This window comes from Chiloscyllium punctatum, chromosome 5 (genome assembly GCF_047496795.1).
Source record: "Chiloscyllium punctatum isolate Juve2018m chromosome 5, sChiPun1.3, whole genome shotgun sequence".
Classification (NCBI taxonomy): Eukaryota; Metazoa; Chordata; class Chondrichthyes; order Orectolobiformes; family Hemiscylliidae; genus Chiloscyllium; species Chiloscyllium punctatum.
Genome location: NC_092743.1, coordinates 140,410,591 through 140,436,956, shown reverse-complemented (window position 1 = coordinate 140,436,956; position 26,366 = coordinate 140,410,591). Strand labels below are relative to the sequence as shown.

The 26,366-nt window shown below is 40.7% G+C and overlaps 1 protein-coding gene across 1 annotated transcript; it reads left to right on the top strand.

Annotated features, from left to right (window-relative positions):
- The first annotated feature begins 7 nt into the window (after nt 1–7).
- Nucleotides 8–24,930, top strand: mtfr1 (mitochondrial fission regulator 1). Its single transcript, XM_072571528.1, has 9 exons — nt 8–123; nt 2,110–2,246; nt 4,236–4,359; nt 5,125–5,223; nt 10,491–10,612; nt 14,440–14,681; nt 19,945–20,182; nt 22,745–22,910; nt 23,412–24,930. The coding sequence occupies exons 3-9, from the start codon at nt 4,315–4,317 to the stop codon at nt 23,478–23,480; spliced, it is 981 nt and encodes a 326-aa protein (XP_072427629.1). The 5' UTR covers nt 8–123; nt 2,110–2,246; nt 4,236–4,314; the 3' UTR covers nt 23,481–24,930.
- Nucleotides 24,931–26,366: the final 1,436 nt, after the last annotated feature.

Genomic DNA, 26,366 nt, shown 5'->3' with positions numbered 1-26,366 from the left:
GGGGGGGGCCAGCCAATCAGATGGAGTCTTACTGCCCGCTCTCCTCCCACCACTGACGGTTGGGCTCCGCGGGCGCGAGCCGGTTTTATTTTGTTGTTCGTGTTAGTTTTGGAGAAGCGGTCGGTGAGTGACGGGGACGGGGGGGTGCTGAGGCTGTCCTTTCGCGGTAAACATTCACTACGCGGCCACGACCGTTAGGGCCGCCCCCCCCCCCCCCCCCGGGACAGGGGTGGGAGAGGAGAGGGACTGGGGCCAGAGAGTGGGGCCTGGGACAGAGACTGGGGGGGGTGGGGACAGAGGCCAGAGGCCAGAGACTGGGGGTGTGGGGGCAGGGGACAGGGACAGGGTGGTGGGGATGGGGACTGGGGGGTGTGGGGACAGGGGACAAAGACAGAGACTGGGAGGGTGGGGACTGGGGGTGTGGGGACAGGGGACAAAGACTGGGGACTGGGGGGTGGGGACATGGACTGGGGAGTAGGGATTGGGGGTGGTGGGGACAGAGACTGGGGACTGGGGGGTAGGGACTGGGGGTGGTGGGGGTAGGGACAGAGACCAGAGACCAGAGAGTGGGCAGTGCAGGGATCACAGAGCAGACAGGTCAAGGGGCTGGAGAGTAGACACAGAGCAGACAGCACAAGGGGCCAGAGACTGGACACAGCAGGGGCTGGAGAATGGACACAGAGCAGACAGGACAAGGGCTGGACAGTGGACTCACCTTGGACAGGGGCCGGAGAGTGGACACAGCGGACAGGACGGGGCCATAGAGTGGAGAGCGCAAGAGCCAGAGAGCGAGCACAGTGCACAGGCAGGGGCCAGAGATGGTCACTGTTGGGGCTGGAGAGTGGACAGGGTAGGGGCCAGAGTGGAGTGGCTTTTAGAGAGATTTGGGGAAGGTCAGATCCTGAGTCGATTGGACTGGACCGGACCAGAGAATATCTAATTGACATGTGGTCCTGCTGATCACCAGGGAGAGCGAAGCCTGTTATTAATGGGTTCGCTAGAATTGAGACAGTCTCCAGTCTGGCTGTGTGACTCAGACCCCAATGATTGATTCAATCATGTGAAACCATTCCTTTTGCATACTGTCCTTGGCAGTGGGAAGGAGGGGCTCTCTGTTATTTTTGCACATTGCATTGTTTTATTTTTGCTATCAGAACCATCAATCACATTATCTGAAAATTCAGAGGATCCCTGTATCTTCATGGTCATCAAAATGCCGTTCTAATATTGAATTGTGTCCAATAAGCATTATTGTACGTGTTGCTTGCCAACACACAACCATCTTGGTATTTGCTTGCACAGCCATGAAATCAACATGATTGTCACATTTAGTAATTTTTTATATTGCTTCAAATGTCTGGAATGTCAAACAGTACTTTGGCTATTAGGCTGGGATTGAGTATGTTGATGCCTCTGCTATATGACTGACAAAATAAACCTATGTAATGGGTGTGACGTGCATCATCAGGCAAATCGGCTTCCAAAATTTAAGATCCCTTTATGTTCACCGAGGGATTTGGGTTCATGTTAATTTTTTTGTTTACTTTTCTCTGTTACTGAATACTTTGAGAAGATTAATAATTTATACATTATACTGAAGCAAATTCATTGTCTCCAGTCACCCTTTGAATATGACTGGAAGAAATTGAATCTCCTGCTGATTTGCATCTGATTGCTTATCCAGCTAGCTATAATGTACCTTTTTGTTTGGATTGCATGAATCAAGGTTCACTCTTTGTTATTGTTTAGTTCTCTGATTTATGAGGTGACCATCATCACTTATAAATCTTCATTGTAGCTAGCCCTAACTATGACATTTATGTTTAGACACAATCTAGAACTCATCATTCGGAACATTAAATAGTGTTAAAAATTGATAAATATATAACATAGGCAGCAGAAGTTGAAATCCATGAGCATAGACTTTAAAAAGCAAAGCAACCTTAATATGGAAATGCAGATTTTAAAAATATAAAGTAATATAGAATACCTTTTTAATTTAAATTGAGTGTTAGGATGGTTTCATACTAAGCTTTTTTAATTCACTCATGGGCTGTGAGCATCGATGTCTAGGCTGGTATTTATTGCTGATTGTCGTTGTGTTTTCAGCTGGTGTTCGAGAGTGTGGTGCTGGAAAAGTACAGCAGATCAGGCAGCTTCCCAGGAACAGGAGAATCTACATTTCGGGCATAAGCCTTTCATCAGGAATGAGGTGCTCTTGAACTGCTGCAACCTATTGGGCCTAGGTAAACCAGTAATCTTATTAGGCGTGGAGCTCCAGGATTTTAACCTAATGACATTGAAGGAATGGCAATCTTTCTTTTGAGTCTTGATGGAGTGGCTTGTGGGGGGAGGAGGGGGGAGATCTTGCAGGTGGTGGTATTCTCATGTATCAGCTGTCCTTGTCTTTCTAGGTGGTAGTAATGGTCATGGGTTTGGAAGATGTTGTCTGAGGAGCCTTAGTGAAGTTTTGCAGTGTGTAGATGAAATACACTGCTGCTACTGAGCGTCAGTGGTGGAGGGAGTGTATCTGTGTGAATGTGGTGCTAATCAAGAATGCTGTTTTGTTCTGGATCATGTCAAGCTCCTTGAGTGTTATTGAAGCTGTACTTGCCCAGGCAGGTGGGGAGTATTCCAACTCCTCTCATTTGTAGATGGTGGACAGGCTTTGAGAAGTCAGGTCGTCAGTTTCTCACTACTGGATTCCTAGCTTCTGATCTACTCTTGTAGCCAGAGTAATTATTTGGCTAGCCTTTTTTTGTTATTATTCGTGGGATGAGGGAATCGCTGGGCTAGGCCAGCATTTATTGCCCATTCATAATTACTCAGAGGACAGTTAAGACTGAACCATAGCTGGAATCACACATAGGCCAGACCAGGTAAGGATGGTAATTTCCGTCCGTAAAGGATATTACTGAACCAAATCAGTTTTTCTGACAATCAACAATCAATAGAATCTTAATTCAAGACTTCTGTTGAATTCAAATTCCACCAGCAGCTGTGGAGGGATTTGAACGCAGATCCCCAGAACATTATCTGGGTCTCTGGATTAACAGTCTGGCAATAATACAAGTAAGCTATCTTGTTCAATATCTGGTCAATGGAATGCCCCATTGGGGTTTCAGTGATGATGTAATTGACTGTCAAGGGAAAATGGTTCGATTCTGTCTTGCTATCGATGGCCTTGCTATTGTGGCATTTGTGTGATGTAAATGCTACTTGCCAGCCCAGACTTTGATAAGGTCCAGGTCTTATTGTATTTGCTCATGGACTGCTTCAATGTCTGAGGAGTCGTGAACATTGTGCAATCACCAGCGAACATTCCAATTTCTGACTTTATGATGGTGGGAAGGTTGTTGATAAAAGAGTTAGAGATGTTTGGGTCTAGGACTCTCTGTCAACGAGCTCCTATGGTGATGTCCTGAAGTAAGATGCTTCATTTCCAACAGGTTACAGCATTAACCAGTTTTCTCCAATCTTCATTGATTCCAGTTTTGCTAGGGTTGCTTGATGTCACACTTGTTTTAATGTGGCCTTGGTGGCAAAGTCAGTTCTATTTAGCTCTATTATCCATGTCTGATTTAGATCTCTGAAGAGGTGAGGAGCTGAGTGACCCTGACACAACCCAAACTAAGCATCAATGCTTAATAATAACCTATTCAAAGTGCTGCTTCATGGAATGTTGATGACACTCTCCATTGCATCTCCAATTATCGAAAGGCGACTGATGGGCCCGTAATTGACTGAGTTGGTTTTGTCCTGCTTGTTGTGAGCTGGACATACCTCGGCAACTTTCTACATTGTTGGATAGATGTCAATTATATGTCTGTATTGGAACAGCTTTACTAGGGGCTGAGCTTCACTTTAATCTCATTTTGTTTTAATGTACTGTATATAATGCCAATAACATAACTACACAAATGAACAATGGGGTTACTTCTTGAACAGTAAATTTTGAGCACCATTGAAGCAGTTGAGCTTTGTATATGGTGTTAATTGAGGTTTAAGGCCCAAAGCAGAAAGATTTTAATAGGATGTTACAGAAGCAATACAGTACCTTCTGATAAATGTTTTTTGCTCAACTGCTGTTGGCTTAAAAAGTATCTTAGCTCTTATTTGTCCCAAGGTGAACTGTTTTCTTGGTTGAAAATAAAACAATTAAAACGTGTCTCATGATTTTTATTCTAAATTACCTTTGACTGTATGTAGCTGTCTGATTATATTATATCTTTCAGTTGAACAATGCATAAAGCTTCTAGACTCCTAAATAATGTGGATTGCAAAGCTGTGACGCAGCTTTAATTCCTTGTTCAGATGATTAGAATGATGTTGGAATATGCTGGAATAGACATGGATTCAGTAAGTTAAATATTTCCTTCCTGATTTATATTTTTAATTCAAAATATAATTTCCCTCTGAGATTATGCAGATAATCAAAATTTATATACATAGGTCTGAACATGAACTAAGGATCCAGGATTTCAGGAGCAAATTACAGCAGATGCTGGAATCTGTATTGAAAGCAAAAAAGGCTGGAAATCAGTGGGTCAGGCAGCATCCATGGAGGGAAAGCAAGCTAACATTGGAGTCCAGATGACTCTTCAGTGAAGTTACTGTAGAGACTTCCAAAACATTGCTTGCTTGCTCTCCATGGATGCTGTCTGATCTGCTGTGATTTCCAACACTGTTTGTATTCATCCAGGATTTCAGTCCTTTCTTAAATTTATTCTTTCATGGAATTGATATTACTGCCAAGATCAGAATTTGTTATCCATCCCTGGTGCCCTTGAGCGGCTTGCTTGAGCCAGGCTATGTAAATATGACAGATTTCCTTCCTTACGGGGCACTGAAGCAGATGTGGTTCTACAACAGTTGATGGTTTCTTGCTCACCATTACAGAGGCTTGCTTTAAATTTATGCATGTTATTCTTTATTTTTACATGGTGTTCCAAACTGCCTGTAATTACATTTATTCATTTTGGAATTGTAGATAATCAAAATTAAACAACTTAAAGGAAAATTTAACCTCCTCATGTGATTTGTCAGTAATTCAGGCATTCACTTCTAACTGAAAGTTGACTTCTCGTAAGATCTATTCTCTAATTGTTTTTTTTCCATTTGCAGCCGTTTTGGTCAAACAAGCCATATGGTTCATCTCGTAGTATTATTCGCAGAATAGGTTCTAGCCTCCCTCTTAAACCATGTCCAAGAGTTCACTTTCAGGTAAGACAAACCTGTAACAAAGGAAGACAGTGAGGTCTGCAGATGCTGGAGATCAGAGTTGAGTGTGTGGTGCTGGAAACGCACAGCAGGTCAGGCAGCATCTGAGGAGTCAGGAAAGAAGGGCTTCGGCCCGAAATGTCGATTCTCCTGCTCCTTGGATGTTGCCCAACCTGCTGTGCTTTTCCAGCACCACACACTCAAACCGGTAACAAACCTTGTTTGAATATTTATTAGTTTCCTTAATGTTGTAAATAAACGAATAATTGCTAATGCAAAGATAAATGAGAATTGTAAAGTTTTTTTTTCAAACTTCTTTTGTTGTGATAGTGGCAAACTGCAGTAGTGGCTGGTTTTACCCGTGATTGGGAAGAAACACTGATATTGAGTAATGCAGTTAGTTTGACAGTTCATGTAGCTGGTTCAAGACAATATTGACAGATGACTAGGAGTTAGATAGTAATCCTCTCTCGGGGACAGTGAAGAGAAATTTGATTCTATATCGCAGAAGCATTGTGGCTTGATTAGTGACTCAATTTTTATTTTGTAGAATTTTCTAGGGTACTGTATAAAGCTTTGGTTTGAAGTAATTGTGTATCAGTGCTGATTTACAAATGCCTGTGCTACAATTAAAATTGGGTGAGGAGAAATGTAGATGTGACAGTTATTCACACGTCATTATTTCTTAAACATGTCATCTGGATTGAAAAGAGAAAAAATGAATTCCATTATTGGTTCGGGTTAGTTCTTAGTGTTTCTCAAGTATGGATCTCTGAAAAGACTTTGAGCTTTGGAGTGATGTAAAATCCAAATCACAAGTTGCAAGTGGGTCCAGCTGTCCTATCTGCAGTTTACAGGAGCATTGCACACCAACAGTAGAGTCCGGAGTAGAAAGCAGGCTCACCACATGTCATATGTATCTTTGACTAAATACTTGTTTTCTTAACATTATTAAAATAGCTTTTTTGCATGTAGAAGTTTCTTAGTAGTACATAGTACAACTTAGGTGTGACATCACGATTGCTAATCTATTTGGAAAATATTTCAAGCAAAAAGGTTTGAGAGCTAGTTAACTTACTGGAAGTCAAAATTGAGAACTTGCCTTGTTACAACTAAGTTGGCTCAGTGTATTGCACTATTAATTTCATTGAGACTTGTAGTCTGAAACAAAATATGGTACATTTTCTTCTGCTTGATAGTGATAGGAGAAAAAAAAGTGAATGTGCTATAGTTTTGGTGTCTCAATGTCAAGCAAAGAAATTTTGTTTAGAATATTGCAAATTAATAAAAGTGGATAGAATGTTTTCAGTTGTGGGTTGTAGGTAGCCTTGAAGTGAAAAATTGCTTAAAAGTTTAGATTCTTAAATATATACCTTTTTATTCAATATTATTTATGGTTTCCCTGTTTTGGTCTCTATCTTTTGAGTGTCCTAACTGGTTCTATTAATATTTATTGTAAAGGTACCTTCCCCAGAACATAAAATAAACTTGAGTTTGGTATTAATTGACAGATTGGTTGAAAAATCCATAACTGTCATGTTATTCACTAAAGTTGCAGTGTCTATTTCTTTCACATATCCTCGCTAAAAATAGTAGAACTAAATGAGATTGGTTTATTTTGTTGCTAATTCACTTAGATCTAAAATTTAACCTTCATCACCCTGCTCTGAGTAGCTTGGGTGAAGAATGTTTTAATTGCGTTTGAAGGTTAGTATTTAGCTGTCACTTTTTGAATTGATTTTTAGAACTGGCTGTACCACAAATTGTCAAGAATAACTAAGATGCTGAAGAAGCCAAAAGAAGTTTGTGATCTAGACATTTAGTTGATTGTTCTGTTTTTAAACTTTGTTTCTCCTTGGTTAATCACCTACAGTAAATGATATAAGGAAATATCAACACTTAGAATCACTTTAAGGTGATGAGCGTTGGAATCCTTCCTCGAGTCTTTATTTTTTGATTTTTGTATAAACTTTTCTGAGCTAAGAGAATTGAATTACTACCTTCTGATAAAGAATATGCAGGGCTTTTGTAGTGGGGGAGGAGGTTGCTAGGTGAATCGTTCCTTCAGGTAGACTTTTCAGGTCACATAGACTCCTTATGTACTTGTGGGAGAAAGTGAGAACTGCATATGCTGGAGATCAGAATCGAAGAGTGTGGCGCTGGAGAAGGACAGCCAGTCAGGCGGCACCAAGGAGCAGGAGAATCGACTTTTTGAGCATAAGCTCTTTGCCACCTGACCGGCTGTGCTTTTCCAGCACCACCCTCTTTGACTCCTTGTGTGCTTGTAACCATTCTGAGATTATATAAATTATTACTGTAAAATGCTTATCAATAACCTGACACAAGTCCTCTGATATCTGAATGTCTGACTATTTTCTGTATTTGCCAGCCTTTTTCTATTCTCTCTTCCTGATAGTTCTATTCACATTCTGATCAAACTGTGCAGTGTACCTGCTACAGGTCAGTGCCTATAATTGTTTACTAAAGATTTTGCTCTGGAGTTGCATGCATGGTTATATACGTCCAGTTGAGGCATGAAACGTAATAGCCCGAATCCTCTAAAGTTCAGATCAGAGAAATCTGGATTTAAAACTGTATTATGTATCAGGTTTCTGTAACAGGTTTGGGTGTCACATGCTGTACTTGCCCAGGAAATTCAGAGTCACCATGGACTGAGTTGTGCTGACAAGGATTCAGTGCAGATGTCTCTAATATGGGCTACATATGTAAGGCTTGCCTATATACAAAAGCCTAGAAATTTTATAATTAGTTTTTGATGCGACTCAGTGATTAGCCAGCATGGCCACAGACCTCTTGAGGCAGTTTATGCTCCTCAAACTTACCTGACCCAACTACCCAGTCTGAGTTCAGGACATCTCTGACCTCAAGAGAAACTTACAATTGAAACATTCAAACATGCATTGGTAGCAAGAGTAAGCTACTCAGTCCATTGAGCCTTCTCTGTCATTTGTTAAAATTGTAACTGATCTGACTACTCCATATTCCTGTCTATCCCCAATAACTGTTCCAACTCCTTGTTCATTACAAATCTAGCTACCTCTACCATAATAATATAACAAGACTATACAAATAGATGAACTGGCTATTTGATTAATTTTCTATTTCAGGTAGAGATTGCAGTACAATCTTTTAAATGCATCTAAATTAGCAGGCAGGACGTCAAGTTTAATATCTAAACTGAAGCAATAGCTTTGATAATACACTTCTGAACTGGAATTTAAATTTATAAATGAATTAGACTAAAAGGGAGAAGCCAGTGATGGTGAACCATATAAGTACCAACAACATGAGTAGATCTAGGGAAAGAGGCTATCAGCAGCCAGAGGCTAATCTTTAGCAATTATCTCTGGATTCCTGATTGAATCACAGGCAATTAGGCTTCGGGTAAATAAGATCAAAGATTAATCTGTAGCTCAAAGATTGGTGTTGGGGGAATGGGTTTTGATTCCTTTATGCATTGACCCCAGTATTTTGGAAAATGGGGGCTGTACCATTGGGATGTCCTGCAGCTAAGTTGTGCTGGGACCAGAAATCTGACACCTAACTAGGTTGGGGAAAGGATTCAAGTGAGTGGTTGTATGGCAAAGTATTGGATAAGAGCAAAACGATAGAGCAGAGCAGCAATTTGGGTAATAATTACCAAGGTTCGGCAGGAATGTACAGAATGTACAAATATTCTTTAGCATTCATACATCAGGCCAGGGATTGTAAAAAATAGTTTAAACATTTGTAACAAAAATACGAATTGATAGCACAGATGGAAGTAAATATGTATGACCTGATGGGTATTACAAAGACAGTTGAAGGGTTATCAACTAAGACCCGAATGTGGAAGTGCATTGCATGTATTGAAAAAACAGAGTAGGGAAAGCTGGTGGAGTTGCGTTGTTAATCAAATGACATTAATTGGGCTTAATTTGAAAGATTAGGATGTAGGATCAGCTTTAGTAGAGACAAGAAATAAAATCACCATTGTCCCCAACAACCATAGTGCTGCTGTTATTAGAGCTAACCTGAGGGTCACCAGAACTCCAGAGAGGGAAGAGCTCAAGGAGGGGGGACCTCAAACTGCAATGAATTGAACCTGCGTGGTTGGCATCAGTCCGAATTGCAAACCAGCAGTTCAGCCAACTTAAGCCAATTGACTGTCAGATAAGAAATAGTCAAGAAGTTCCATGTGGGAGGAGGATATCGACCCTTTTACAGGAGTATGGAGCATACAGGAAGAATTTATGTGGGACATGTATGAAATATACTGCAAGAATCATGAGTGACTTTAATCTACATGTGGATTGGGAGAATTAGATTGGCAAAGGTACATCAGAAAATTAATTCATAGCGTCTTCAAGACAGTTTATTTGATGAGTACATTCTGGAACTAACCAGAGAGCAGGCTATCCTAGACCTAATAATGTGTAATGAGACAGGCTTAATTAATGACCTCATGATTATGATTATGATGATGTGTCTGGGAATTTTTTTTAAGATTGACCTGAGTGTGCTTACTGAGACATCAGAAGCAGAAAGGAGCTTACAGCTTCAGTTACCATGGATATGTACAAACCATTCTGCTAGCTATTCATTTTTACTTTTAAGTGGCTGTGACATGAAGGTGGCATAAGTGCAACAAATGCACAATATATATATTGGTTTTACAAATGATGAGCTATTACAAATACACCTAGTGTATTTCAAGATTTGATGGCAGTGAAGCAGTGTGTACATCCCAAGATCGTTAATACCATTAGTTCCTAGAGGAAATCAGATGGGGACATTGTACACACTATACTTTCTACAAACTTGCTGTATGAGCATAAGTTAAAAATGTGAAAGTTTAAATTGCATTTAAGTTACCTGAGCAATTGTATTCCTATCTAGAAGTAGGATCATAATGATTTTACTTAATAACATCAAAGGAATAAGCATCTTTCTGATTTTATTTTTCTATATGCTTGGGTGGGCAAAAATCCTCCAAATGAAGAATATTTTCCACTGAAAATTATTGATTACAACATATCCACATGCATATACCAAAGAATTGTGTACGGTATTAGCTGTAGAATTCTTCAACAGATCATTAAATGTAATTAGATGTTTTAAGCTAGCTTCCCAAGAATGGTCTCAAACTCTGAACATTGTGCCAATTTGTCCTTAAACTACAGATAGTAAACGTTAACGTAGAGAACTGATAAGGATTTTGGCACTGTGAGCAGAGAATAATCATCTTCTTATTAAAACATCTTTAATAGATTTTCCATGGCTTTGGCGAAGCAGATCGAAGTTTTTCAGAGTCAGAGTATGGTGCAGTTGCTTCCCTGGCTGACATAGGCTGGATTGTGTGTGACCAGGGGGAATCATTTAGCAAGCTGAGGTATTTTTTTATCATCATTCTATTGTTAAAATCTGGAGTATGTTGTAAATGGTTTTATGAGCTATGTACTGCTTTAGGAAAATTATCAAGAATGTTGGATAGCCCACAATGCTGAAATGTAGCATCAAAACAATCTTTTTGTCAATTATTGCCTAAACTTTTCTAGTACTGTTTTGATAACGGTATTGTAAATGATCTGTGAGGATAAGAAATTTGCAATTGCCTCCAGACTCACCAATTTCAGTGCTGTCTTGCCAGCATTCCCTCTTGCTGTAACCTTGATTCTGCTGGTGGTGTTGAACTCCCCATCATATTCCATCACCCGACATTACTGTGGTCATTATTTGCAAAAGGTTTTAAATTCTTTCCCTACCCTGAAATCTCTTCATTGCATTGTTACTGCTTATCTCAAAAACGTCCTTGGCTCTACAACTCTTCAAGACATCCGCATTCCTGTCTTATGAGTTCTCCCAGCATTTTGTCATTGGTGGCTGTGCTTTCTCGGGCTAAAGCTCTGGAATTACCTCTTTAAACTTTATTGTCTCTATCTCTATCAACCGGCTTCAAAACTAACTTCAGAGCAACAAATAGCTGGTTCGTTTGTGGATAAGTCCCCGGGACCTGATCAGGTGTACTCTAGAACTCTGTGGGAAGCTAGGAAAATGATTGCTGGGCCCCTTGCTGAGGTATTTGCATCATCGATCATCATAGGTGAGGTGCTGGAAGACTGGAGGTTGGCTAACATGGTGCCACTATTTAAATGGTAAGGACAAGCCAGGGAGCTATAGACCAGTGAGCCTGACGTTGGTGGTGGGCAAGTTGTTGGAAGGAATCCTGAAGGACAGGATGGATATGTATTTGGAAAGGCAGGGACTGATTAGGGATAGTCAACATGGCTTTGTACATGGGGAATCATGTCTCACAACTTGATTGAGTTTTTTGAAGAAGTAACAAAGAGGATTGATGAGGGCAGAGCAGTAGATGTGATCTATATGGACTTCAGTAAGGCGTTCGACAAGATTCCCATGGGAGACTGACTAGCAATGTTAGATCTTATGGAAAACAGGGAAAACTCGCCATTTGGATACAGAAGTGGGTCAGAGGTAGAAGACAGAGGGTGGTGGTGGAGGGTTGGTTTTCAGACTGGAGGCCTGTGACCAGTGGACTGCCACAAGCATCGGTGCTGGGTCCACTACTTTTCGTCATGTTATATAAATGATTTGGATGTAAGCATAGGAAGTATAGTTAGTAAGTTTGCAGATGACACCAAAATTGGGGGTGTAATAGACCACGAAAAAGGTTACCTCAGATTACAACAGGATCTGGATCAGATGGGCCAATGGGCTGAGTAGCAGACGGGGTTTAATTAAATAAATGCAAGGTGCTGCATTTTGGGAAAGCAAATCTTAACAGGACTTATACACTTAAATGGCAAGGCCCTAGGGAGTGTTGCTGAACAACGAGACCGTGGAGTGCAGGTTCATAGCTCCTTGAAAGTGGAGTCTCGGGTAAATAGGGTAGTGAAGAAGGCGTTTGGTATGCTTTCCTTTATTGGTCAGAGTATTGAGTACAGGAGTGGGAGGTCATGTTGCGGCATTTACCGTGCTTTCCTTTATCAGTCAAAGCATTGAGTACAGGAGTTGGAAAGTTATGTTGTGGCTGTACACTACGTTGGAGAGGCCACTTTTGGAATATGGCGGGCACTTCTGGTCTCCTTCCTATTGGAAGGATGTTGGGAAACTTGAAAGGGTTCAGAAAAGACTAACAAGGATGTTGCCAGGGTTGAAAGATTTGAACTATAGGGAGAGGCTGAATAGGCTGGAGCTGTTTTCCCTGGAGCGTCGGAGGCTGAGGGGGTGACATTATAGAGGCTTATAAAATCACGAGGGGCATGGATGGGAGAAACGGACAAGATTTTTTCCCTGAGTTGGGAGAGTCCAAAACTAGAGGGTACAGGTTTATGGTGAGAGGGGAAAGATGTAAAAGAGACCTAAGGGGCAACACTTACACGCAGAAGGTGGTGAGTGTATGGAATGAGCTGCCAGTGGGAGTGGTGGAGGCTGGCACAATTGCAACATTTAAAAGGTATCTGGATGGGTATATGAATAGGAAGGGTTTAGAGAGATATGGGCCAAGTGCTGGCAAGTGGGGTTTGATTAGGTTGGGCTATCTGGTCAGCATGTTTCCGTGTTGTACTCTGTGATTGGTTCTCTGATAGCTGAACAGCTTGAGTCCACGAACAAGTCCCAGGAAGATGGTAGATGGGGTTGTGGTAGAGGGTTGCTTTTCAGACTTTGAGGCCTGTGACCAGTGGTGTGCCACAAGGATCACTGCTGGGTCCACTACTTTTCATCATTTATATATATAATTTGGATATGAACATTGGAAGTACAGTTTGTAAGATTGCAGATGACACCAAAATTGGAGCTGTAGTGGACAACGAAGAAGGTTACCTCACATTGCAACAGGATCTTGATCAGATGGGCCAATGGGCTGAGGAATGGCAGATGGAGTTTAATTTAGATAAATGCGAGGTGCTGCATTTTGGGAAAGCAAATCTTAGCAGGGCTTAGATACCTTAACGGTAAGGGTCTGGGGAGTGTTGCTGAACACCGAGACCTTGGAGTGCAGGTTCAAATCTCCTTGAAAGTGGAGTCGCAGGTAGATAGGATAGTGAAGAAGGTGTTTGGTATGCTTTCCTTTATTGGTCAGAGTATTGAGTACAGCAGTTGAGAGGTCACATTGCGGCTGCGCAGGACATTGATTAGGCCACTTTTGGAAAATTGTATGCACTTCTGTTCTTCCTCCTATGGGGAGGATGTTGTGAAACTTGTAAATCTTTTCTGAATCCTTTCAAGAATGTTGCCAGAGTTTGAGGATTTTGAGCTTTAGGGAGAGGCTGAATAGGCTGGGGCTATATTCCCTGGAGCGTTGGAGGGTGAGCGGTGACCTTTTTAGTGGTTTATAAAATCATGAGAGGCATGGATAAGATAAATAGACAAGATCTTTTCCCTGAGTTGGGAGAGTCCAAAACTAGAGGGTACAAGTTTAGGGTGAGAGGGGAAAACTTTAGATGGGACCTATGGGGGCAACTTTTTCATACAAGTAGTGCGTCCCGGAATGAACTACCAGGAGGTGTGGTGGAGGCTGGTACAATCACCACACTTAAAAGGCATTTGGATGGGTATATGAATAGGAAGGATTTTGAGGGATATGGACCAAGTGCTGGTAAATGGGACTAGATTGAGTCAGGATACCTGGTCAGCCTGGGCAAGTTCGACTGAAGGGCCTGTTTCCATGCTGTACATCTCTATGACTCTATTACTCTAAGACAAGGGAAACCATCCAGTTGCTAGCAGCTCTCAAACTCACTCTCTGTCCTCTCGTGTAAAATCCACTTTCAGCCTGTAAGCCTGACGAAAACCAGTACATTCTTCTTTCAGCAGTTGCTGTAAACTGTTATTTTAACTAAGTTCCTTTTTGAAGCATGAACCAGCCATCCTGTGTCTCCTAGAAACAAGTTATTTTACCAAATTTATAGCAGAAACAGTCAAACATAACTATACACTTTGTTCAAATAGTCAGTATAATAAAAATTACATCTCTCAAACCCAAGGTAATGTTTTAAATACTTGAATCTTTTAATATACAGATTATTTTTTACAATGCCAGTGAACAATACTGCCTAAGAATTGAAATTGTAAAGCAATAAGTAGCTTTATGACCATTTAATTGTACGGGACATTGTCCATGTTTAAATTTCCTTTTTAAAAACTCTAGTTAGGTTGCCAGCATTTCTTCCTTGCAATTTTTTTTTGTGTTCACAGATCAGAAATTCCACTGGAAGGTGGTGAAGATTCTGAACATGAGGGTTCATCTTGTGCAAGGCCTATTAGCAGGCAAACGTCTTTACCAAATTTAAGGAATTGTAAAAAGGAATCTGCAACTCCCACAATGGCCAGTGACGCAGCACTAGAAAAAATCCATGTATTGGAGAATGAGCTTGCTAAGTTACGAGAACAGATTGCAATGATTGTAACTATACAAGAACAAAGAAGTCCTGCGGCAGGTATACACAATATTCAATTAAATCATTGTTTCAAACAGTACCCACTTGTACATATGTGTACCTACTCATGCCAATTCTAAAGGTTGCAAGTTATTTTGTTGGGACAGACTTTGGGGATTGTTTGTTCATATTCTGATATTGAATTGTTGCTTTGCTATCTATCTTTTTGCAGTAGGACACCCAGATCCCTCAGCTTTTGATCTTTCAGTCTTTCACTATCTGGATATGCTTTTTATTCTTCCAGTCAAAATGAGCAATTTCAACAATTTTCAAGCATTATATATCATTTGCCAGAACTCTGCCCACTTACCGAATCTACCGATGTCCCTTTGTAGCCTCCTTATGTCCTCTTCACAAATTATTTTTACCTCTGCCTTTGTGTCATCTGCAAGTTTGGCAGATTGGCTGTATTTCTTTTTCTGTACCTGATTTGACATTGAATTCCCTATTCCACTTTGCATTTTCACAGTCAAACCTTGTGTTAATATGATACAATCCATCAAACTGATTAGTTCATTTCATTCTCTCCATATTGTCGCACCATTTTTTATCTGGCACTTACAATAACCTGCAGGGCAAAGATGACATTGTTCAGGCCATAGGACATTTTTTATTCTATTTTAGAACACTACAGCGCAGAACAGGCCCATCGGCCCTCAATGTTGCACCGACTTATGAACTAATCTAAGCCCATCCCCCTATACTATCCCATCATCACCCATGTGCTTATCCAAGGATTGTTTAAATCTCACTAATGTTGCTGAGTAGACTACATTGGCAGGTAAAGCATTCCACGCCCTTACGCCTCTGACACCCGTTTTAAATCTATCACGCCTCAATTTGTAGCTATGCCTCGTACAAGCTGATGTCATCATCCAAGGAAAAAGACTTTCACTGTCCACCCTATCTAATCCTCTGATCATCTTGTATGTCTCTTATCAAATCCCCTCTTAGTCTGGATCAGGCAACATCCTGGTAAATCTCCTCTGCACCTTTTCCAATGTTTCTACATCCTTCCTGTAATGGGGTGACCAGAAGTGTACACAATATTCCAAGTGCGGCTGCACTAGTGTTTTGTATGGTTGCAGCATGATATTATGGCTCCAGAACTCCATCCCACCGTATGCCGCCTTAATAGCACTATCAACCTGGGTGGCAACTTTTAGGCATCTATGTACATGGACTCCAAGATTCCTCTACAGATACACACTATCAAGAATCTTTCCATTGACCCAGTACTCTGCCTTCCTGTTACTCTTCCCAAAGTGAATCACCTCACATTTATCTGCATTGAAATCTATTTGTCACCTCTCAGCCCAATTCTGTATTTATTCAAGTCACCCTGCAACCTGCAATATTCTACCACACTATCCACCACTCCACCGACTTTAGTGTCATCTGAAAACTTATTAACCCATCCACCTATGCCTGCGTCTAAGTCATTTATAAATAAGTGACAAACAGCAGTGGTCCCAAAACAGATCCTTGTGGCACACCACTAGTAACCAGACTCCAGGCTGAATATATTCCATCAACCACCACTCCTTGCAGAAAGCCAGTTTCTAATCCAAACTGCTAAATCACCCTTAATCCCATGCCTCTGCATTCTCTCCAATGGTCTACCATGTGGAACCTTATCAAAGGCCTTACTGAAGTCCATGTATACCACGTCAACTGCCCTATCCTCATCTACATGCTTGGTCACCTTCTCCAAAAACACTTGAGGTTTATGAGACTTGACATGCCCTTGACAAAACCATGTTGACTATCTGCAATCAAATTTTTGCTTGCTAGATGATTATATTGCATCAGTTTTCACAGTGGAAGACATGAGTAATATCCCAACAATTAACGGGAGTCAGGGGGCTGAGTTAAGTATGGTTGCCATTACAAAAGAGAAAGTGCTAGAAAAGCTAAAAAGTCTTAAAATTGATAAATCTCCTGGCCCCGATGGGATACATCCTAGAGTTCTGAGAGAGGTGGCTAAGGAAATAGCGGAGGCATTGGTTGAGATCTTTCAAGAGTCACTGGAGTCAGGGAAAGTCCTGGATGATTGGAAGATTGCTGTTGTAAACCCATTGTTCAAGAAAGGATCAAGACAAAAGATGGAAAATTATAGGCCAATTAGCCTAACCTCGGTTGTTGGTAAAATTCTAGAATCCATCATTAAGGATTCTTGGAAGAGCAGGGTCAGATTAGAACAAGTCAACATGAGGAGGTGACAAGTAGGTTAGACCAGGGAAACTCAGTGGATGTGGTCTATCTCGACTTCCAAAAGGCCTTTGATAAGGTGCCACACGGGAGGCTGCTGAGCAAGGTGAGGGCCCATGGTGTTCGAGGTGAGATACTGGGATGGATTGAGGATTGGCTGTCTGACAAAAGGCAGAGAGTTGGGATAAAAGGTTCTTTTTCGAATGGCAGCCAGTGACGAGCGGTGTCCTGCAGGGTTCAGTGTTGGGGCCACAGCTGTTCGCGTTATATATTAATGATCTGGATGAAGGGACTGGGGGCATTCTAGCAAAGTTTGCAGATGATACGAAGTTAGGTGGACAGGCAGGTAGTACTGAGGAAGTGGGGAGGCTGCAGAAGGATCTAGACAGTTTGGGAGAGTGGTCCAGGAAATGGCTGATGGAATTCACCGTGAACAAATGCGAGGTCTTGCGCTTTGGAAAAAAGAATAAAAGCACAGACTGCTTTCTAAACGGTGAGAAAATTCGTAAAGCCAAAGTACAAAGGGATCTGGGAGTGCTAGTGGAGGATTCTCTAAAGGTCAACATGCAGGTTGAGTCCGTGATTAAGAAAGCGAATGCAATGTTGTCACTTATCTCAAGAGGGTTGGAATATAAAAGCACCATTGTGCTACTGAGACTTTATAAAGCTCTGGTTAGGCCCCATTTGGAGTACTGTGTCCAGTTTTGGTCCCCACACCTCAGGAAGGACATACTGGCACTGGAACGTGTCCAGCGGAGATTCACACGGATGATCCCTGGAATGGTAGGTCTAACATACGAGGAACGGCTGAGGATCCTGGGATTGTACTCACTGGAGTTTAGAAGATTAAGGGGAGACTTAATAGAGACGTACAAGATAATTCATGGCTTGGAAAGGGTGGACGCTAGGAAATTGTTTCTGTTAGGTGAGGAGACTAGGACCCATGGACACAGCCTTAGAATTAGAGGGGGTAAATTCAGAACAGAAATGAGGAGACATTTCTTCAGCCAGAGAGTGGTGGGCCTGTGGAATTCATTGCCACAGAGTGCAGTGGAGGCCGGGACGCTAAATGTCTTCCAGGCAGAGATTGATAGATTCTTGTTGTCTCGAGGAATTGAGGGCTACGGGGAGAATGCGGGTAAGTGGAATTGAAATGCCCATCAGCCATGATTGAATGGCAGAGTGGTCTCGATGGGCCGAATGGCCTTACTTCCGCTCCTATGTCTTATGGTCTTATAAATCTTACCTCTTATAATCCTTTCCAAAACTTTTCTCACAACAGATGTAAGGCTCACTGGTCTATAATTACCTGAGTCATCTCTGCTGCCCTTCTTGAACAAAGGCACAACATTTGCAATACTCCAGTCCGCTGGTTCTAAACCTGTAGAGAATGACGACCCAAAGATCAAAGGCTCCAACGCCTCCTCCCTAGCTTCCCAGAGAATCCTCTGATAAATCCTATCTGGCCCAGGGAACTTGTCTACTTTCACTCCTAGAATTGATAACATCTTTCCTTACTAATCTCAATCCTTTCTAGTCTAATATCTCATATCTTATTCTTCTCCTCTACAATATTCTCCTTTTCCTGAGTGAAAACAGATGAGAAATATTCATTTAGCACCCCTCCAATCTCCACAAGGTCCACACACAACTTCCCACTTCTGTCTTTGACTGGCCCTATTCCTACCCTTGTAATCTAAAGGGCCTGGTTCATTATCAAGTACCAGATCCAATGTGGCCTCCCCTCTTGTCGGCCCTTCGACATACTGTGTCAGGAAACCCTCCTGTACACATTGGACAAATACTGATCCATCCAACGTACTAGCATTTCCAGTCAATGTTGAGGAAGTTAAAGTCCCCCATAATGACCACCCTGTTCCTTTCACTCCTACCCAGAATCATTTTGCCAATCTTCTCCTCCACCTCCCTGGAACTCTGCGGAGGCCTATAAAAACTCCAAGCAGTCTGACCTCTCCTCTCCTGTTTCTAACCTCAGCCCATACTACCTCAGTAGACGAGTCCTCGTCAAAAGTTCTTGGAGCCACCGTTATACTGTCCTTAACTAACAAGGCCATGCCTCCCCCTCTTTTACCACCTTCCCTGATCTTAATGAAAGATCTAAACCCTGGAACCTGCAACATCCATTCCTGATCCTGCTCTATCCATGTCTTCAAAGTGGCCACAACATCAAAGTCCCAAGTACCTATCCATGTTGCAAGCTCACTTTTTTTAGATACTTCTGGCATTGAAGTAGACACACTTCAAAACATCTTGCTCCTTTGAGCATGAAACCGTGTCCCTTTCCTCCCTACTCTCATCCTCCTGTGCACTGGAACTACACCTCGGGTTTCCATCCCCCTGCTGAGCTAGTTTAAACCTACCCAAATAGCACCAGCAAATTTCCCACCCAGGATATTAGTACCCTTCTGGGTACTACATGTGCAGCTAAAAGTTGGTACCATTCATGGGTTGATGGAACAAAGGTTAAGCCTATATTAGTTGCAATTATTACTGCTCCATTCTGATATCTTCCATTTTGTGAACAGATTGTATCCTTATTTACTAAAATTGCCCATTTAATGTTGAATTTTCAGGCAATTTTGTGTTATGGGTCAGTCATCCAGAAACTAGATTGATACTAATGATTTATTTTCATGTGAGATGCCTGTGAAGTGGGAAGGGTTTTTCTCCCAGCTACCTAGTTGGATGTGCACCTGGGGTCCGGTGATGAAAAGACAATCTGATGCCGCCCAGACTCCATATTCTGATTTCTCCTTTCTCATTTCATTCTCATCTTATTTTACAAAACAGTTCATAAGCTATGGCCTTTTATAAAGTTATTGAATTTTACCATATAACTAATAAGAAATAGAACCGTGATGTAATACTTCACCATTTTGTTGAATAAACATGTAGAGAATGTATTTTGTAGATGTGATGGAGAATTTACCATGGCGATTGTTTATGCAATTCTAGTGCATCTTTGTGAATAAGTCTCTAAAATATTCATGACTGAAATTTCTGTTGTTTTTCTTTATTCCCTCTGGTTCAGTGATACCTGGTGCTGTTCCTCCTTGTGCTGCTCCCACACCTCCCCCACCACCTCCCCCACCTGTACCACCCTCACCTGCTTTCCAGCGTAGTCAATCTGTGATTGACCTCATCAAAGAAAGAAGAGGAAAGAAAGCTGACAGTAGTCAGATTACAACTAGTCATACTCCGCCAACTCTGCCAAACATGTTGGATGTTTTAAAAGACATTGATAAAGTGAAGCTACGCTCTGTAAAGAAGTACGTATTTTTAAGAATCCTTCCCTTACTCTTAGCTAGTTTTTTTTTTCACCAATTCACTAAGGCTCTTCAGATGTTAACAATGGAGTTTGTAACTGTCACTTATGTTATCCTTTATCTCTAGTCAAGTTTTAAAATTATTTCAGAATCGTCACACTGGAAACATGTAACTGTTTATAAAACAGTTATTGTAAATATAAAAGTATGCACTATAAAGATAGGCAATATCAAGCAGGCAGTCAGGCAGCATCGATGGAAAGAAACGTAGAGACTTCTCACTTCCCAGACCTGAATAATTCGGTTATTTTTCCACAGATGCTGGCTGACTTGCTGAACATTTCCAGAATGTTTAGCTTTTTATTTCAACTGGTTAGGAGAAGGTGAGGGAGTTGGGATAGCAAATAAAACAAACTCCTGATATTCTAGGGATTGAGTTGGCCTTTGTGAACAATGAACTTGGTACTACTTGTAAGAAAATGAAAAACACTGAGGATGTGGCACAAAGCAAAACGAGAAAAATTGTTTCGAGCTTTTAGGAAATCAAAATGAGAATCTGAAAATTTTGAGGTGCAAACAATTCAGGTTATGAGAGCATTTTAAAGGTATGCTGTCACAATTTTGTTGGGAATGTGCCACTTGTTTAGTAAGAATGGATTGTTTTAGCTTTGTTTTGTAACCATCAAATTCATGGCTAAGTAATAAAACCAGCAATGTTTATCTTTTGTATCCCTGCTATCGTGTCTAACTTGGTATTTCAATACAATTTTAGGAAGTCTAATTTGATTTTTAATCTCTAAACTAATATAAGACCATAAGACATAGGAGTGGAAGTAAGGCCATTCGGCCCATCGAGTCCACTCCGCCATTCAATCATGGCTGATGGGCATTTCAATTCCACTTACCCGCATTCTCCCCGTAGCCCTCAATTCCTCAAGACAACAAGAATCTATCAATCTCTGCCTGGAAGATATTTAGCGTCCCAGCCTCCACTGCACTCTGTGGCAATGAATTCCACAGGCCCACCACTCTCTGGCTGAAGAAATGTCTCCTCATTTCTGTTCTGAATTTACCCCCTCTAATTCTAAGGCTGTGTCCACGGGTCCTAGTCTCCTCGCCTAATGGAAACAATTTCCAAACGTCCACCCTTTCCAAGCCGTGTATTATCTTGTAAGTTTCTATTAGATCTCCCTTTAATCTTCTAAACTCCAGTGAATACAATCCCAGGATCCTCAGCCGTTCCTTGTATGTTAGACCTACCATTCCAGGGATCATCCGTGTGAATCTCCGCTGGACACGCTCCAGTGCCGGTATGTCCTTCCTGAGGTGTGGGGACCAAAACTGGACACAGTACTCCAAATGGGGCCTAACCAGAGCTTTATAAAGTCTCAGTAGCACAATGGTGCTTTTATATTCCAACCCCCTTGAGATAAGTGACAACATTGCATTCGCTTTCTTAATCACAGACCCAACCTGCATGTTGACCTTTAGAGAATCCTCCACTAGCACTCCCAGATCCCTTTGTACTTTGGCTTTACGTATTTTCTCACCATTTAGAAAGCAGTCTGTGCTTTTATTCTTTTTGCCAAAGCGCAAGACCTCGCATTTGTTCACGTTGAATTCCATCAGCCATTTCCTGGACCACTCTCCCAAACTGTCTAGATCCTTCTGCAGCCTCCCCATTTCCTCAGTACTACCTGCCTATCCACCTAACTTTGTATCATTGGCGAACTTCGCCAGAATGTCCCCAGTCCCTTCATCCAGATCATTAACGTGTTTTGTGTTTGCAACCAGCAAGTTAGTGACTGTGTACACAGCCAGCAACACCTGCTTCCAAAGTTCAAAATACTATTCAACATTAGATGTATTTCTCCAATTGTCTAGGTTTGCTAATTAAACCTGAGCGCATTAAGATTTAGGATTGTCAAGTCATGCTTGAAGTTTGGTGCGCTTTCACGTACTGTAAAGTATATGTATTAGTACACAGGACTGTTCATAATGGACAGAAAGAACATGAGCACACATTTCACCTGTTGCACTTGATCAGGTGAGAGCCATTCTCTGGAATCATTTCTCAGGGCGATAACACTCTCAATTAGAGCCCATTGGCCAACCAATACGCAGACCACAATTTATCAATATTCCTGAGAAATCGCAAACTACATTGAGGGATTGAAGGTTAGCCAGTGCGTCGCCTTCTGATAAGGAGAGGAAACAATGTTAAATCAGACTAATCATATATTATTATCAGTAGCAAGTAAGTTCAAATTAATGAACATTCAAAAATACAAGCGATAATGAAGATGAACCCAAAAAAGATTTCTTGATGTAGTATTTGACAATGTAAGTCTTTTAACAGTAAAAATAATACAATAGCTAATTTTTTAGAATATGTTGCATAAGGCTTGTTAAAACATTTGTGGTAAAATTTACTTTTATGGTATGGATTAGAAAATTGATGGTAAGGAAATAAAATTTGATGTAAATGGAAAGTAGCTTCAACTGGTGTTGTAAAGTGCAGTTATAAGTGACTTGAATTTAAAAACAAAAATAATTTCATTACAGATCTGTGGATAATTTAAAGCCAAAACTAGACCAAGGTTCTGCAGATCCAACAGCTTTAATAGCAGCAGCTTTGAAACGCAAATTTGCACATCACTACAAAAATGATCATTGTAGTGAAAATCGACCTTCAGACTCTGACTTCCAGGCGAGCACAGAACCCCCAAAGGTCAGTGGAAATTTATTGCAGCTTTTCAAAACTCATTTCTTTTCAAATAGTGTTTCAGAAACATGAAGCTACTGATCTGAAGTTGAGGTAATGTCTTTAAATTTTGTACATTTTATTTTGTGATGTCCTCTTCTACTTTACTTTATAGAAAGAATGCATTTTTCAAAATGCTGCAATATCTGCTAGCTTTCAACTTTCTATCTCTATCACTCCTCTTAGTCCTTTAACTCTAACCTTTATTACATTCGCCTCCTCTATTTCCCCACCTTTGGTTTTAGATGTCTGGGCCCTATTCTGTTTTTCAATTCTATTTTCAAGTTCAATTCAGAATCAAACCATTAGTCATCTTTCTAACTCACTCACTCAGCCTTCATTCCTTCACTTATTATATCTATTGATTTGTTCTATTCTGAAGGTCCAATTAAAGGTTAAAAATGCTTTGTGAATGGAATATTGGAATTGACTTAATGATGAAATTTTATACTTTTTTCTTTCTAATAGTTTGGACAACACCTGCTGAAACCAACTGGAAAGAGAAAACCATTGTTGGAAACTTCATCCCATTCATGATTGGAAGCTCAGGGCCGGGGGAGAAAGGTTATACTTCTCCTCTACGTGACTTTAATTTGCTTTGGACTTAATTGTATGAAGAAATGCTGTCACTACAAAATTCTCTGCAGTTTATGTGAGCAATATTTATAAAATCAGGTTTCCAAACAGTTTGGTTCACTGCCTTTATATGCCGGTTCGTGTTTTGCATATATTCACAGTGAAATGACCTACTTGTTGTCAAATTGTAACATTTGAAGTTATCGTGTTGCTGTTTGTACATTTGTGAATACGGCACCTAAAGGGAACTAAATTGGTCATGTAGTTTTTCTATAAATTATATTTTAAATAAGCCATAGCATTTTATTTCTGCTTTGGCTTTCACATTACCACAGCTTAATATTGCTGAAGTGGTGGTAACGTGGGGGCAAATATTGTAGGTTTGTAATAAGTTATGCTGCACACTGATTCTAAAATTTACTTACCCATCATAAGCCCTTTTGATTACTTGATTTTTAAAGCTTTTCAATTTTTATGTTCATTTCATTTTATTTTGATTGCGAATGCTGATGAAATTGACATACTGCAGCAGTACAGTCATCAATGCACAAGGTGTGACCTACTATGAGTTAGTGTTGAGTCATCACTTGGTTTGTATTGATTATTGCTTACTAGATTTTAGCTCCTGACAGCCCAATCCTTTGTGCATAACCAAAAATTTCACAAGTGACTAAAGATGAACCAACTGAAAAAGACTATTTATTTTATAACAAGTCCTGATTGGTAAAACGCACATTTGAAGTATTATTCCTGAAAATCCAGAACATAGAAGGTTGCAGCATACATGCTCAGAATTTTAATAATTGGGTGAAAAACGTTTATGTATATCTTACACTAATAACCTTTGTACATGGATGGTAGTCCAGCATTATCCTTTTGTACTTTATTAAAAGAAAAGCTTTAAAGTAAGAACATTTAGGAGGTTAGAGTACACTGCTGCTGCATAATGCTTTGACCAATCAACAGGATGCCTGTTCTTGCATGGAATGTATTTACTACACTACAAATACTGAAATTCTTGAGATCCAAATGCAGTGGAATAAGGAAGTCTAAGTTTGGAGGACACAAAAATACTTCAAAATTTTTAATTTCCATTTTATACAAAATTTAAATTTTCAGTGCACATTCTCAAATTTAGTTTTTTTATTTCTACTGTGCGGAAACATCTTAATGTAGTTTTTAAAATGAGAAATTTTCTTTAAGGTGGGGTGCAAGCTGTTTAATGTTTGAAACGATGCATCATCTTGAGCACAATAAAATTATTACCTGAACAAATGACTTTGGAAAAATAAGGTGAAGCTTTTAATAAGCTGGAGTAGATAGATGCATGAAGAGGAATTTTTTTTTGTAAGCATAAGTGTTTGTTTTGAAACATGCCTCTTTTTACAATAAACCAGTACTTGTTCCCCAACATTGATTTTTCACCAGTTTTCAAAAGAAACATAGATATTTGGAGAGTTCACCCTCTCTGCTCCAGTCTTGGTGTTTCCCTGCTCACACTCCTTTGTCCCATCTTACCCACACCAGAGACTAAAGAAGTAAAGCTACCATTTAGTTTTCTTCATGTAAAACAGTATCTGTTATAGCAAAAACTGGAAAAACATGCTACGTGTTGGTACAGCAATCTGGAAAGTAAGAAAAATCAAGCATTATTCATTAAAATATCTATTAGCTTTTATTTATAGGTAATACAAATAGTCATTTGGACTTACTATTGAGAACCTGAGTATTGCTGAGAATAGACATCTATGTCGAAGTATCTTTGTCAAACTACCAATGGAAGGAGGGGTGTGATAAGAAGGCAGATAGAGTCAGAGAGATGTACAGCATGGAAACAGACCCTTCTGTCCAACTCATCCATGCCAAGCAGATATCCCTACCAACCTGGAATAGTCCCACTGCCAGCACGCAGCCCATATCCCTCTAAACCCTTCCTATTCAAATACCCATCCAAATGCCTTTTAAATGTTGCAATTGTACCAGCCTCCACCACATCCTCTGGCAGCTCATTCCATACACACATCACTGTGTGTGTGAAAAAGTTGCCCCTTAGGTCTCTTTTATATCTTTCCCCTCTACTTCTAGACTCCCGCATCCCAGGGCAGACATTTTGACTATTTATCCTATCCATTCCCCTCATGATTTTATAAACCTCTATACAGTCACCCCTCAGCCTTCGACGCTCTAGGGACATTCAGCCTCTCCCTGTAGCTTAGATCCTCCAACCCTGGCAACATCCTTGTAAATCTTTTCTGAACCCTTTCAAGTTTCACAACATCTTTCTAATAGGAAGGAGACCAGAATTGCACACAATATTCCAACAGTGGCCTAACCAATGTCCTGTACAGCTGCAACATGACTCCCAACTCCTGTACTCAATACTCTGACCAATAAAGGAAAGCATACCAAACGCCTTCTTCACTATCCTATCTACCTGCGACTCCACTTTCAAGCAGCTATGAACCTGCACTCCAAGGTCTCTTTGTTCAGCAACACCCCCTAGGACCTTACCATTAAATGAACAAGTCCTGCTAAGATCTGCGTTCCCAAAATGCAGCACCTCGCATCTATCTAAATTAAACCCTACCTGCCTCCTTTCAGCCCATTGGCCCATCTGATCAAGATCCCGTTGTAATCTGAGGTAACCTTTTTCGCTGTCCACAACACCTCCAATTTTGGTGTAATCTGCAAACTTACTAACTGTACCACTTATGCTCGAATCCAAATCATTTATATAAATGATAAAGTAGAGGACCCAGCACCGATCCTTGTGGCACTGCACTGGTCACAGGCCTCCAGTCTGAAAAACAACCCTCCACCACCACCCTCTGTCTTCTACCTTTGAGC

Excerpts from the sequence above, each read along its gene's own strand:
- mtfr1 (XM_072571528.1), top strand. The coding sequence starts at position 4,315 with ATGATTAGAATGATGTTGGAATATGCTGGAATAGACATGGATTCA. Across the intron at positions 10,613-14,439 it reads GAATCATTTAGCAAGCTGAG|ATCAGAAATTCCACTGGAAG; the intron begins GTATTTTTTTAT and ends TTGTGTTCACAG. Across the intron at positions 14,682-19,944 it reads ACAAAGAAGTCCTGCGGCAG|TGATACCTGGTGCTGTTCCT; the intron begins GTATACACAATA and ends CCTCTGGTTCAG.